The 15,416-nt window shown below is 44.9% G+C and overlaps 1 protein-coding gene across 2 annotated transcripts in view; it reads right to left on the bottom strand.

Moving 5' to 3' along the window:
• The window catches only part of LOC138977061 (replication factor C subunit 5-like), a 142,763-nt gene that overhangs the window by 60,009 nt on the left and 67,338 nt on the right, over nt 1-15,416 (bottom strand). For both annotated transcript variants that reach the window (XM_070349977.1, XM_070349976.1), the window contains exon 6: nt 14,552-14,711. In XM_070349977.1, coding sequence (XP_070206078.1) covers nt 14,552-14,711 — 160 coding nt within the window. The remainder of the gene's footprint in view (nt 1-14,551; nt 14,712-15,416) is intronic.

Here is a 15,416-nt window from a genome sequence, read left to right on the forward strand (position 1 = left end):
CGCTACACTTTCCCCGGAGAACCCGGGTACTCGTGTAGCAAACATACCTTGTGACAGCGAACCACCAGGAGACGGAACACCGAACGAAAGTGGGATAATCTCATCCCCATCCTGAACAGCGTGAACATCCGCTGTAGTCACTGTAGCAGAAGGGCCCGCCACAATCTTGGCCAAAGATGACGGTCCTGTCACCCCGGGAGGGAGTGAACGGAGTTCAGCTCGCGTAGACGAAATTTCTTCCGCCAGCGAAGATACCTGCGAACTAAGTGCAAGCAAAAGAGAAGCCACGTCCGCAGCCGCCAGACCAGAAACAACAGGAGCAGAAACCGCTTTAGCCGGTTTAGCAACATGAGTAACCTTATCCAAAGGCTTCACCGGCAAAATGGCCGCCGGCAAAATGGCGGCAGAAGGCATGTCTAGCAAAACATCAATACATTTGCCTGAGTCAGGTTCTAACACCGCCGCGACGGTTTGTTTAGATTTTCTAGGCGTCTTTTTCGGAGGGGAGGACTCAGCAGCCACCTGCTTAGAACTCTGCCTCTTCTTAACGTTATCAGCCATAGCAGGTAACAATGTCAATGTCAATGTACTTGAGAAAGTGGAGCCATTGGCTTCTTCAGAAACTTGAATACCGTGAAACTGAAACAACACCGATGCATAGTTTTTGCAATGCCTAATGGTTATGTTTGTCCTTCGCTGCCTTTGATCTTCTGCCACAAGTTCTGCACATAGCATTTAGCCTAAATATGTGGAGATCTTCCGTATGTTGCACTGCCGCCATTCTTAACTGGGACACCTTAAATCAATAAATAGAGTGACTACAATTTGAACGAAATTGACACCAATTAACAAGCAAAACCATGTACACACATACAGACAGGCAAGAACATAAGCACAATTACAGTCACAACATTAAGTTAAGAATAAACACGTCATATGCTAAAGAACAAAAAAGAAGGGGGGAAACGCAAAACAAGCAATACAAAAAGCAGAAACAATGAAATGCACTAGAGTGAACAGCCACAGTGATTGTCGTACTGCATAAAACAAGTGTCTTGTATCGAGTGCCTGTTCCGAGAACCGTGCAAAAATTACAGCACAAAACTGCTCCAGAAATGAAACACAAACACCTGACTCAAAACTTATTCTCACTCTATCACACAGTTTAGACTCGAAAATTTTTAAGTAAATTTTCATTTGATTAATATACTTACCCGAATCACATAAAAGCATTGACGCAGTCTGAATTGCTAAGGTCTGAAAAGGCTACCCGTCTCAAACAATTTTAAAGGGAAGCAACCCAACCACACAAAGGTAAACATAGCAATGGTAATGACCATATACCCAGGGAGTTACCTCCCGTACCGGGGTATGTGACGTCACCTCCACTGCTACACCACGTGGAATCCTCATTACGGCTTTAAAGAAACTAACAAGAAGGGCAAAGCCCATACGACTCACATGCTTTACACATTTTCCTACCAAAATACATGTGACCTTGACCCAAGGTCAAGGTCATCCAAGGTCATGCAACACAAAGCTGTTAATTCAAGACATAGGAAGTACAATGGTGCTTATTGGCTCTTTCTACCATGAGATAGGGTCACTTTTAGTGGTTCACTACCTTATTTTGGTCACATTTCATTAGGGTCAAAGTGACCTTGACCTTGATCATATGTGACCAAATCTGTCTCATGATGAAAGCATAACATGTGCCCCACATAATTTTTAAGTTTGAAACAGTTATCTTCCATAGTTCAGGGTCAAGGTCACTTCAAAATATGTATACAATCCAACTTTGAAGAGCTCCTGTGACCTTGACCTTGAAGCAAGGTAAACCAAACTGGTATCAAAAGATGGGGCTTACTTTGCCCTATATATCATATATAGGTGAGGTATTCAATCTCAAAAACTTCAGAGAAAATGGGAAAAATGGGAAAAATAGCTGTTTTTTAGGCAACATTTATGGCCCCTGCGACCTTGACCTTGAAGCAAGGTGAAGATGCTATGTATGTTTTTTGGGGCCTTGTCATCATACACCATCTTGCCAAATTTGGTACTGATAGACTGAATAGTGTCCAAGAAATATCCAACGTTAAAGTTTTCCGGACGGACGGACGTCCGGACGGACGTCCGGACGGACGGACGGACGGACGGACGACTCGGGTGAGTACATAGACTCACTTTTGCTTCGCATGTGAGTCAAAAAACCATAAGCGGGGTTGGCGGGAGGGAATACACTATGTGATTCGGGTAAGTACACTACTCACAAAAAGTTAAGGATCACTATGAGAAAACAGGTGCTCAATAAAATCAGTTCGCTACTGTTATTTATTTCTCAGTCAAACCAAATTGTTATGAATTCTTGTTCAGCTGTAAGTGGGCGATGTTGTGTTAGTGGGAACATTGCACGGGATTCTCTACTACTGAGCTTGGTAGCAAAAGAAAAAGCGGAAACTTGCGAAAAAGGACCTTGTATTGGACCGTTCAGCCCGAACACATTGCACAAGCCACATGGAATAACCATTATGCACGTGCAAGCACTGCTGCTTATGTGTGAGATGCTGTCACTTGCTTGGCTTTTTGAGAAGACATACCACCAGTATTAAGCATTATCTGACAATGCCTCCACGACGAAAATTGAACGAGTTTGAGAGGGGACGAGCTGTTGCATGGTTCCAAGATGGTGTCCCCAAGCGAAAAGTGGCCAGGCGACTTCACGTGTCCATCTCGATCATTGTCAGACTGATTCAACGTTTCACAGCCACTGGGAGGGTCCAGGAAAGACGCAGACCTGGCGACCAAAGAAGACAACTCCACGTGAAGATCGTCTCATCGAACGACTAGCCTTGCAAACAAGAACAGCCTCTTCCAGCATTATTCGAAGGCAGCTGAGGGTGGCTACTAACACTAGCATCAGCCAGCAGACAATACGGAATCGCCTTCATGGGTTTAACCTCAGTTCTCGTCGCCCAGCTGTACGGCCACGCTTAACTCCAGCCCATAGGGCAACACGCCGCGCCTTCTGCAGACGTCACGTGAGGTGGACACGTCAGCAATGGTCCCAGGTCCTGTTCAGTGATGAATCACGCTTCACCCTGAACCACAACGATGACCGACTGAGGGTCTGGAGGCGCCAAGGGGAACGCTACATTGACGCCACTGTCCAAGAAAAGGTGGCCTTTGGTGGAGATTCTGTAATGGTCTGGGGGGCCTTCAGCCTTCACCACAGAACACCCTTGTTTCATGTACAGGCCTCCGATACCGGAATGAGATACTTCGACCGTTGGCTGTGCCTACACTGCAGCAGATGGGACCGCAGGCTGTCTACCAGGATGACAACGCTCGCCCCCACAGGGCAAGGGTGATCAACGACTTCCTGCAGCAGTCTGGGGTCAACAGAATGGAGTGGCCAGCATGCAGTCCCGATCTCAACCCGATTGAGAACCTCTGGGATGAGTTGGATCGCAAAGTGAGGAGCAACCACCCCCCTCCCAGGGATGTCCAGCACCTCTACCAGATGCTGCAGGCTAAGTGACAGGCGCTTCCGCAGAGGATCTTCACCACCCTGGTCAACTCTATGAGGACTCGCTGCGTCGAGTGGCAGAACAGCCAGGGCGGTTACACGCATTACTGAACTTTTGGGAGCATCGGAATGCCATGTCTTGTGATTTTAACGAATCTGTGAAATTAAATTTCGATACGTACACACGTTGATAACATGTACAGACCAAACGATTGCTCTAAATTGAAAGAAATGTTGTATCGTTATCACTAAAGCATTTAATTAAACGTTTGCCAAATACCAACGCATTGGCTTTCTTATTTGGAAAGTTATGAATTTGTGTGCAAGTGATCCTTAACTTTTTGTGAGTAGCTTATATTAATCAAATGAAAATTTACTTAAAAATTTTAGAGCTTAATGTGGGGAAGACAAAGGAAATGATAATGGACAACAGGAGGGGGGAACATGTACACAGGGAGATAGTGATCAAGGGGGAGGTCGTAGAGAAGGTAGAGCAGTATAAGTATTTGGGGGTGATTATAGACAATAAGTTGACATGGAAACCAAACTCTGATGCCCTTGTGAAGAAACTCCACTCTCGCCTGTACTTTTTGAGAAAACTCAGGTCTTTTAACATCAGACAAGAAATCCTTCAGATGTTTTACACTTCAACCTGCAATAGTGTGTTGTACTTTGGCTCCGTGTGTTGGGGTGGCAACATCAACAAGCAAGACAGGGATAGATTAGATAAATTCATCAGGAAAGCAAGTGGGGTGGTTGGGAGGAAGCAGGACAATTTCACATCAACACATGAACGACGACTGACTGACAAGGTACAGAAGATTTTGGCTGACGACTCGCACCCACTCAGACCGGAATTTGACAGTAGACGGACAGACAGGAGCAACAGATTCAGACAACCAACCGCAAGATCCACACGCTACAGAAATTCGTTCATTCCATCTGCAATTCACATCTTCAATTCTCAGGTGGGGCGGTAGATGCTGGTGTTGTCGCTCTGATGCACGGGGTCAGTGTTCTGTATTGTTTCAGTATTGTTGATTTTGTTTTGCATTCTACTCTCTTAGACAATATGTGATAACCGGCAAGGTGCTGACTTTCTTTTGTGCATTGTTGATGGTGAATGCATGTTAATTTATTTTTAATATACTTTCTTATGTGATAACCAATGTACTATATTTTCTCAGGACAAAGAACAAATGTTTATTTTGAATGTTTTATGTATGTTATTATTACGGACACAAACGCTCAGCAATGTAATTTCTCTTTTAGAGATTAATAAAGTTATTGTATTGTATTGTTGTATTGATCCGTGCGTAAGGATGTCCACTCAGAACAGTGAAGGACAAACCTCACGGAGACCGTCAGACAATCATGCCAAAGTATGCAACCTTGGGATGGAGTGAAGCCCGAAAGGACTGTGAGATAAAGGTCAGCTCCAGAAAAGAGTGACCAATATCTAACCAAGAAAGAGAGAGAGACACCTGCGTACAAGGTACCAGAGCCCACCTCGACAGGAAAATCCCAAAAAGAGACGTTCGCCAGTAATCCTCTACCAGTCAATGCGAAAGCAGAGAGAGAGGTAATACGAGGAAGTAGATCGCATCTGACTAACTCTGAAAGACTGAGAGGCAGACGCAGAGATCAACGGGCAAACGCCGTAGTCATAGTTGCCTGTGGTAGAAGGGTGACTGTAAAAGGAAACCCGACCCAAGGGAAGTCGTCCTGATTCACCTCGTGCTAGGACGAGGAAGAAGAGGAAGAGCCCAATCCGAAGTCACAGGAACCGAAAATGCCATAGTCGCCCACGCTAGACAGGAGGCTAGACAGGCTAAGGCTGAAAGCCAAGAAGCCCGAAGGACAACCATGTACCAAAGTACCGACAGTACACATGTAAACGTAAGAAACGTAAGTTTCGGCTGTCAAATAAGATGCTGGGCTAAAAGCCCACAGCAAAGAAAAACCGGAACGTTAGCTAACCCTCTGCCCAAAAGGAGAGGAGTAGCCAAAAAACCTGAGAGAGGTGTTAAGCCACAAAGAATGACTCCTCAAACATACATTGCCAAAGACAATGCCCCCTCCGGAAAATCTGAATGTTACTTCCGAGGCCAACTCAAGCGCAGCTTAAGTTTGGACGAAACACCAGAACGAGTCTGATCGCTAGAGAAAGACAGAGTCAGACTCGGCGAAAGACAAACCAGGACCAAGTCCAGAAGCTTGTGGCAAAAAGTGAGAAAAAACGGGGAAGCCTGAAGCCAGGAGACCCCACTCAAACAGAAATCGTCCTATCTCATCTCCTGCTTAAGATGAGAATAAAGGAAGAAAGTCGAAGTCCGAAGCCACAAGAAAAGGGAAAGCAACAACCATCACCGCAAACAGGTGGAATGGCTGTTGCACCAGCCGAGGCTAAAAAACCTGGATGCCCGAAGGTCAGCCGTTGTTCCAAAACTCAGACGTACCTATGAAGCGTCTGTGAAAGAAACAACCTCTCCGGTAAAACCGGAAGTGCCACTGCAGCAGCCCGTGGCTGAACTACTGTTACACTAACTGAGGACTGAAGCAGTATACCCGAAGAACAGCGTTAGATCCGACCAGAAGAGACCTCAGCGGGTGCTCGAGCTGATGGGCCTAGATCACTGTTAAAAGATCGGACTGACGCATAAGCAAATATGCACACATAAGATCGATGGGAGTCGCCCGACCTCACCACTCCCACAAACTATTGGCTGTGTACAGAGACCATCCAATGAAAATTGCAAGGAGGAGACCCCACCGCCATCCCAAAGTGGAGGGCGGAGGAGGGGGGGGGGGGGGGGTGTGATCGGGGGCACTTCCTTGTGGGGAGAGGCTTGCTGCTAGGGCTGCCCTTCTCCCTGCCCGAAAGTGATCTATTTCTCGACAATCAAGAATCAGGCAGAGACTGCCTATTGTCCGCCGGCTTAAATTGTCCAGAGGCCTGAGCATGCTTCCTCTGAGGAGGCTAGCTCTGTTTTAACCCTTGTAGAGAGAAGTCAGAGATCTGCTGATCTCTATTCGACTGAATCTACCTTTCTTTTCTGGTATAAACACCAAAGTTCAAAAAGTAGGTTCCTCTACCCCGAGCAAAGCCCGAGTGTCTCTCCTAGGCTGCTCAGAGAACTGAGAATGCGAGAGACAGGCATGGGAATTGAAAATTGTAAAAAAGGCGGAAAATTTATAACTGAAGACGCGAAGCGTCTAGTCGACGGCGCGAAGCGCCTAGCCTTACTAGGGGGGTCCGGGGGCATGCCCCCCCGGACATTTTTTTTCTCCAAAGAACCCAGATGGTGCAATCTGGTGTCATCTGAGCTCCAAGTTTGCCATTAAATTCTGTTTTTAGAATCAGAGTTTTTAGTACAAAAATGTACCAAATTTTGCTTACATGTATTATATATGGTTTAAATTTGTAAAAAATTTTATCTGTTGAGACAAACAGGAAAATGTAACTTGTAACACAATCTGTGCAATCTGGTTTACTTTCAAACATAATAGTTCAATAACTGAGGCGGGCGGTAGCAGTGCGTGAACAAAGTACGGAAAGTTTTCGCGGGCTTTTGCGCAAAGGCCAAAGTAACCGGTGCTTTTTTTGTGTGCCTCCCCCCTTTATTTTTTCGGCGGACACTTTTGCATTTTCGGCGGAACAAAAAAAAAATTCGGCGGAAATCCGCCATTCGGCGGACAATTCCCATGCCTGGAGAGAAACAAGTCCCTCCGACACCTGACTGTAAAGTGTGGTGAAGGGAGGACAGCCCCTTTTTTGCTCTTCGTTCACCCTAACAGGGCTGACTAAAAGAGTGGAGATGTCATCAGGGTCCTGATACACGCTAAGTGTGAAAGGTTCAGTGACTCCGGGAAAGAGCGCGAGGGCGCTCTGACGATCATCTCCGACAAAGAGGCAAATTCCAAAAACTGACGTCCAAAATCCTCTAAGTTCCTGCATTACCAGTAAAGGTGTATGCGGAAGAGCAAAGACGCCAGCAAGTTCCGACCCAGCTTCAGAAAAGAGAACTTCTTATAACAAGAAGAAACCAAAACCGAAGCCTGTGCAGCCGAAGACAGCCAAGGCTGAGCGTGTTCCGGAACTGACCCGTGAATAACGAGTAGCAGAACCGGAACCCGTGGATACCACTTCAGGTAGGAGATTGACTAGCCAAAAACCTGCGAAAGGTGGTACCCACATTGAAGGAGACTATTGAACCGGAAGTAGGAAAAAACTCCTCCTTCGCGGAACGGAAGTCCGACATCGCTGAATGCAACCAAAGAGGAAGCCGATGTACTTCCATAAAATATCTGGAAGTAACCTCCGTCGAGACCTCGAGAGAAGCCAAGAGCTTCGACGGAAATCCAGGACATGTCTGATCGTTGGCTAAAGACTGTATAACAGAATAGCCAAGAGAACTGACACGGCCTAAGTCACAGTTGCCAGTGGAACACTACTGAACGGGATGACCGGAAAACCGGAAACCCGTCCACCCGGAAACCGTCCTGTCTCAACCCCTCCCGTAAGAGGGTAAGAAAAAGAGGAGGTAACATCCGAAGCCACCAGGCATAAACAGTAGACGCAACACCCAACCAGTGAAGAGACTACTTGTCACGGCCGAGGCTGAAAGCCTGAATGCCCGTAGGCCAGCCGCTGTTCCTCACTCACTGACATCCCAAAAGGAAGTGTTAGTAAGAAGAACAATGAATCTGGCAAAGCCAGAAACGCAACAGACAAAACCGCACAATGCGGAAGCAAAGGTTGCGTGGACTGAGGCCGGAAGCCCGAACGCCGGTAGGCCAGACAACGGTCAACTCCAGGAAAGAACACACAGTGTAATTACAAAGGAGGACCTATGGTTCCGGTAAACCGGAAGCGCAGCGCCAGCGGCTACCGCCCTTGCACTGAAAACGCCAATGCCCGCAACGGGACAAAGGAGAGATCAAAACAGTGCCGCCGGCGCTGAAAGGGGTGTCGACCCAACACCAGGGTGGTGAAAAGAAGACTGCCCTAACAGCCCATAGGGCGGATGCTGATCCTCGCTCACCAACAATCCGTGAAGGAGTGTCCGTAAGAGGAAAAGCAAATCAGGACTGAGCCGGAAACACACCCGACGTAAACGCACCTTGATGCAGAAACGCAAGGCATGAAGACTGGGGCCGGAAGCCCTGTTGCCCTGAGGCCAGTCCACGGTCAACTCCCACCATCACCTCTGAGTGTGAGTGTGCAGGAGGACCTTCGTTTCCGGGAAAACCCGGAAACGCGACTTCCGAAGGAAACCGCCTTTGCTCAGAGTCTACCGCACACGCATTGTGTACTGGACGAAACTGAACAGGAAACGCAACAAACGAAACCGCACCATGATGCGGAAACGAAGGTTGCGATGACTGGGGCCGGAAGCCCTGATGCCCGGAGGCCAGTCCACGGTCAACTCCGGCCACCACCTCTGAGTGTGAGTGTACAGGAGGACCTTCGTTTCCGGGAAAACCCGGAAACACGACTTCCGAAGGAAACCGCCTTTGCTCAGAGTCTACCGCACACGCATTGTGTACTGGACGAAACTGAACAGGAAACGCAACAAACGAAACCGCACCATGATGCGGAAACGAAGGTTGCGATGACTGGGGCCGGAAGCCCTGTTGCCCTGAGGCCAGTCCACGGTCAACTCCCACCATCACCTCTGAGTGTGAGTGTGCAGGAGGACCTTCGTTTCCGGGAAAACCCGGAAACGCGACTTCCGACTTGCTCAGAGTCTACCGCACACGCATTGTGTACTGGACGAAACTGAACAGGAACAAGAAGAGCAAACGCTCGATCGAGTCACTTTCGCAGTTCTGAATATTATATGAGGCATCAGATGGACAGGAAGAAATTGCTATTCACAACACAATACAGATGTAAATAATTTGATGTAAAGAATAATCCTATAAAGTTTGAATCAAATCCGATGAATAGTTTCAGAGATATATTTCAATTTTTTTCCTTCAAGACATACCTGTGACCTTGAAAAAGGTCAAAGGTCACCAAAGCAGACGTCAAAGTGTAGAGGTCACTGGGAGTCCCGTTCACATAAAATTTGAGCCCGGTCACTTTTATAGTTTCCGAGAAAAGCCCAAGGTTAAGTTGTGTGTTGCCGAACAGAAAAGGCTAGTTATCTCCCTTGTTTTTCTGATAACGTTCGTAAAAGGCTACAGATGTAAATACTTTGATGTAAAGAATAATCCTACAAAGTTTCAATCACATCCGATGAACTTTGTCAAAGATATAAAATGTCTAATTTTTCCTTTGACGCTGACCTGTGACCTTGAAAAAGGTCAAAGGTCAACGAAACCATCGTTAAAGTGTAGAGGTCATTGGAGGTCACGACTAAACAAAATATGAGCCCGATCGCTTTGATAGTTTCCGAGAAAAGTCCAACGTTAAGGTGGTGTCTACGGACGGCCGGCCGGCCGGCCGGACAGACTAACACTGACCGATTACATAGAGTCACATTTTCTCAAGTGACTCAAAAAGGGAGTGACCCTTGCCAAGTGAGCTCCGTCCCAGCAGGGACCGTCCGGTGGCTTCACTAGAGCCGGTGGACAAGCTCGCATACCTTGTAAGCTTCCAGAGGAAGCAGAAGTAGCAGAAGTTCCGGCATCACCGGATGCCGTCGCAACCGGAAAGGAAACGGAAGCGAACGAGCGAGAAACGCTCACCGCCGGCGGATGTACGAGGCTTGGAGCAGGTGTAGCACGCTTCAATTCCCGCGCACTAAATTGCATATCTCTGGAACAAGAAAGCTCAACAGAGAAGTAACAAGAGACGCTTGCCCGTCTGACGAAACGGACGAGCAAGCCGCAAGTAGAAGAACGACCCCCGACAACGAACGTGCGTCAGGGGAAGAAAAGGTAACAGACATGATAGTGTTAATCTCTTTGTCCGGAAGGACCACTAACACGGGAGGTATAGGAACCGCAGAAGACGATTAAGGCTTAACTTTGCCCTTGACGTCGCCCTTGCCCCGTTTACTACCGTTATCTGCCATGCCGGCCGAAAATACAAATGGCGGCCTACAACAACAAGCTACTGACGAAAATTCGCAAGTCCAAAAGGACGGAAAATTATCAATAACAAGTCAAATATTCTTACTAAAAGCAAGACAAAATGGAAAGAGCTCACCAACTACACGTTAGAAGACAAGCAGACAGGTAGGTGGTCGGTGGGAGTAAAAAACTCCAACAAACCACACAGAGCCTTGAAAAGACGACCTCTCCTCCAGAGCTGAAAAGTCGTAATGAGGATTCCACGTGGTGTAGCAGTGGAGGTGACGTCACATACCCCGGTACGGGAGGTAACTCCCTGGGTATATGGTCATTACCATTGCTATGTTTACCTTTTTGTGGTTGGGTTGCTTCCCTTTAAAATTGTTTAAGACGGGTAGCCTTTTCAGACCTTAGCAATTCAGACTGCGTCAATGCTTTTATGTGATTCGGAGTAAGAATATGTAATTTAATAAGTGCTTACTGACTGCAACATAAGAAACACAGTCGGTGGCTGCTATCAATATTGAGCGTGGTTAGAAAATGGTACACAACGCGCAAATTCTGTTTCTTTTAAGAGGAACAAAGAAGCACGTGTCAGTATGAGTGATATCAGTATTACCACAAAATCAAACAAAACGAGTCAGACACTAACCTCTAGTTTGCACTAACACAAAGCCTGTATATCTGAGTAACCAAATAGACAAGATGAACGTAATCCACGGGTCAAGTCACGAAAACGATCCCATTTTCACACCAAGAAACACGAATTTTTACAGACCGGCATTTTCACTCAGACAAATGTCATATTCCAGAGGGACCTAGATAAGATGCCTGCTTTCGGCGGCTCGACTTTCCCGCGGAAGGGGAGAGTTCAACTATAATTAGCCCGCCAGCTGTGAACTAGCCGCTTGCAGACCTTAGCTGAGGAGGCAAAAATCCCAGCAGAATAGAATACAGTGCGCTATGCATTGATCAGTGTCGGATCCTTTTAAAACAAATGCTTCTTTCAGTGTTTACTGACTAAAGCTGTAATCATGTGTCAAAATACTGGAGGCAGGTTTCATGGTATTAGGCCATTTTGATAGTCTCAGATTTGCTTAGTCTTTTAAATCCATATCTGTGAGAATCTGCTGTATTTGTTGTATTAACATGCAAACTAGTTGTTGTTTAAATACTTTTTTGAAAATAAAAGTTGAAATTTTTGATAATGTGTTTATTTATGTGCGTGTGAATGGTGGCGATCGTCAAAATACGGACGGATGAATTTACTTTTGCCGCAGCATCACTAAACAAAGAACTAAATTCCAACACACACATGCACAAGTATCAATGCTGTGGTGGTTGAGAGTGCCAGAACACATTGAAATGATTGTTTTTCAACAACAATCGATATCCATAACACAAATTCTAACTTATACTAGCTCCGCAAAAAAAATGTATGGGGATTCGGATCTGTCCGTCCGCATAGCGATATCTAGAGCATCGAAACTAATTGTGATTTCACAGGACAAAAACACAAGTTTACCTAATTTTGTATACTGTAAATACAAGTTTGTGCACCCTTGAAGTGAGTTATAATGTTGCCGAGGTCAATTTGCCCTTGATCGACGCACGGTGACCCAAGTTTCAAAGTTGCGATCCTGTCCGTCTAAACAATGTAGCGATCGCCACATTTTTCTTTTCATTCAAAAACTAACCGTTTGGGGAGGAAGTGACCTCACGTTGTTTTACGTTGACGCTCGCGCTCGACAGAAAAAGACCGCAACAGTTTTTCAGTTAAAAAAATCGCAAAGTAATTACATTTTCTGAGGTTTTCTAGTGTCCGTCTAGTAACAATCGCCACTCTAGCGATCGCCACTGAGTGTTGAAGTCACATTTAACTCCATTTTCGACTGTTTTAAGAAACTATTTTGACGCTCAATCGTCACGTTTCAGTGTCGAAACACGTACTGTGCATTTGCAATCAGCCGGTGTGTCCAAACTGAAATGCGAGTGATGCCTCGATTTGTGGCGATCGCTCACGTGGTTGACGGACAGAAATACCTTCTTAGGGGGTAGGGGAACAGTTACTCCTCCATACAATAATGGTGTTTACAAATGATTGCAAACTTGTCTCTTTATAAACTGTTCAGACATGTCTTCTCTTCAATAATTTTCAGTTTTGCTCGGTTTGTTAATCAGGAGCACCCTGCAGTAAATGTTTCATCTGTGACAATGCTCGAAATGTTGACGTAATTCCAATGCCCATATCCTTCTCTTGTTACCTCATCTAGCCAAAACCATTGAAGATAGAAAGACATTTATTGAACAAACTAGATGCACAACACCAGTCTTAACACGTTTTGGTCTTACATGTATATGAAAATATTGATGGCCATGGAATGGTTTGAAAAAAAAGACGGTTTTTTTCCTTCAAAACGGTCTAGGTCTGCCGGAAGTCGTATTTTTTCAAACCATTCATTTGAGAATCAATATTTTGATATACATACAAGAACAAAACTTGTTAAGAATGATGTGGGGCATATTGTTTGTTCAATAAATGTCTTTCTATCTTCAACGGTTTTGGCTATATGAGCTATATGCATGCATAGGATGACCGTATTGCTTTTTTTGCGTTTTCAGGGTATGCCGCTTTGCGCCTGGTTTTTAGATATAAATAAGGACCAGGACTATAAAAACAAGAAGAGCAAACGCTCGATCGAGTCACTTTCGCAGTTCTGAATATTATATGAGGCATCAGATGGACAGGAAGAAATTGCTATTCACAACACAATGCATACCTGAAGAATTCAAGACATACCTGTGACCTTGAAAAAGGTCAAAGGTCACCAAAGCAAACGTCAAAGTGTAGAGGTCACTGGGAGTCACGTTCACATAAAATTTGAGCCCGGTCACTTTTATAGTTTCCGAGAAAAGCCCAACGTTAAGTTGTGTGTTGCCGAACAGAAAAGGCTAGTTATCTCCCTTGTTTTTCTGATAACGTTCGTAAAAGGCTACAGATGTAAATACTTTGATGTAAAGAATAATCCTACAAAGTTTCAATCACATCCGATGAACTTTGTCAAAGATATAAAATGTCTAATTTTTCCTTTGACGCTGACCTGTGACCTTGAAAAAGGTCAAAGGTCAACGAAACCATCGTTAAAGTGTAGAGGTCATTGGAGGTCACGACTAAACAAAATATGAGCCCGATCGCTTTGATAGTTTCCGAGAAAAGTCCAACGTTAAGGTGGTGTCTACGGACGGCCGGCCGGCCGGACAGCCGGCCGGCCGGACAGACTAACACTGACCGATTACATAGAGTCACATTTTCTCAAGTGACTCAAAAATTACTGTTTTTAGTTGTAACAAACTCACTTTGTTGGAAAAACATGTCCTTTGAATTGTGTGCCAACATTTATTTTGTAGAATTTGAGTGTGTAAATAGTAAATTGCTGAACACAATACTGTGAAACCTGCCTGGATCCCTTTGGGATGCGCTAGTGAAGAAATGTAGTCTAGGAATCTTTTCTCTGCATATTTTTTTTTACTGACCGTACTGATTGTATTCTAGACAATCAAGTGTACAAAATATGAAGAAATAGTATGGGTTCCCAGGTCTGACTACCTGTGTTTTTGAAAAAATACAATGGCCATAATTTCACTTTATTTGAATGAATTTCAACTTCAAAATCATTGTTTTAGAGTGCAGATTAAAAACAAATCTTTGTATTAAGAATTTGAAAAAACAGTTGGTTATACCTACAACAAGCACTATATTTGAGTACAAAAAGCAAACTTCCAAGACATGTGTGTCTGTTTTTTGTCCCACCTTTTGGCACTGAGTCTATTAAGAAAAACAGCTTCACAGAAACTTCAGCTTTGTGTTTTCAGGTTCTGCTCTCTCCAGTGAAATCAACAGATAACATGGTAGATTAGTACACAAAAACTGCTTCAAATGAATGCACAAAATTTTCAATGCAGAGTTCTTGAAAAAGAGAAAAAGAGAAAGAAAGAATTCACCTTTCTTCAGCGATGACATGCTGGAGGCGTGGTACCATCTGGGTTGTTTTAAGAGGACCAAAGCGAAATCTGGTACAGCGAGACTGCAGGGCAGGTATAATTTTTGACAGGTAATTGCAAATAATGCAAAACCGTGTGTTTTCTGTGAACTTCTCAATAACTGAAACAAACATACATCAATTTTATGAAACACATTACCGGTAGATCAGTGTCCTCAGTCAAGGCCAACCAAGCTTGTGCGAACATGTATTCTCAGAACAAGTAACCTGATGAGCAGAAGACCCTGAAACTGGGCTCAGAGAGACACAGAGAGAGAGAGAGAGAGAGGGGGGGGGGGGGGGGGAGTCTGTTTACCGCAAGTTGAACTACCCTTCTAACGGCACAGGATCATATTGATTGCGCAACACAAAAATGTGTAGTGTTGCTATTTGTACAATGACCTTGGCACTTATTCAGAACCCTCTGGCAAATCAATCACTTTCGGAACTCCTTGAAAGAATTGCATTTCATTTTGTCCGTCTTGAGTTCATGTAATTTTTTTAATATTTGTTAGGTGTCTTTATTTGTGAATAACGTGAAAATTGCTTGTGACATGAACACCTTCTGGATTAATGAGAAACACGACAGGGAGAACACTGCTTTTCCACAATAACTAACAGAGGCTTGTTTGGGACAGTGTAGCATGTTTATGTGCAAATGACTGCTATCATTTCAAAAATACCTTTAATGTTGACAAAGTTGGTGACAATGACAAGCACAGTCAGACCTGCCATCCCTTGTGAAATCTCAAGTGTAGCAATTTAGGATTTTGGGGAACTTTCAGCAAAGCAAATTGTGTTTTAATGTAGCATTTTCTCAAATTTAT

This window comes from Littorina saxatilis, linkage group LG9 (assembly GCF_037325665.1).
Source record: "Littorina saxatilis isolate snail1 linkage group LG9, US_GU_Lsax_2.0, whole genome shotgun sequence".
Classification (NCBI taxonomy): domain Eukaryota; kingdom Metazoa; phylum Mollusca; class Gastropoda; order Littorinimorpha; family Littorinidae; genus Littorina; species Littorina saxatilis.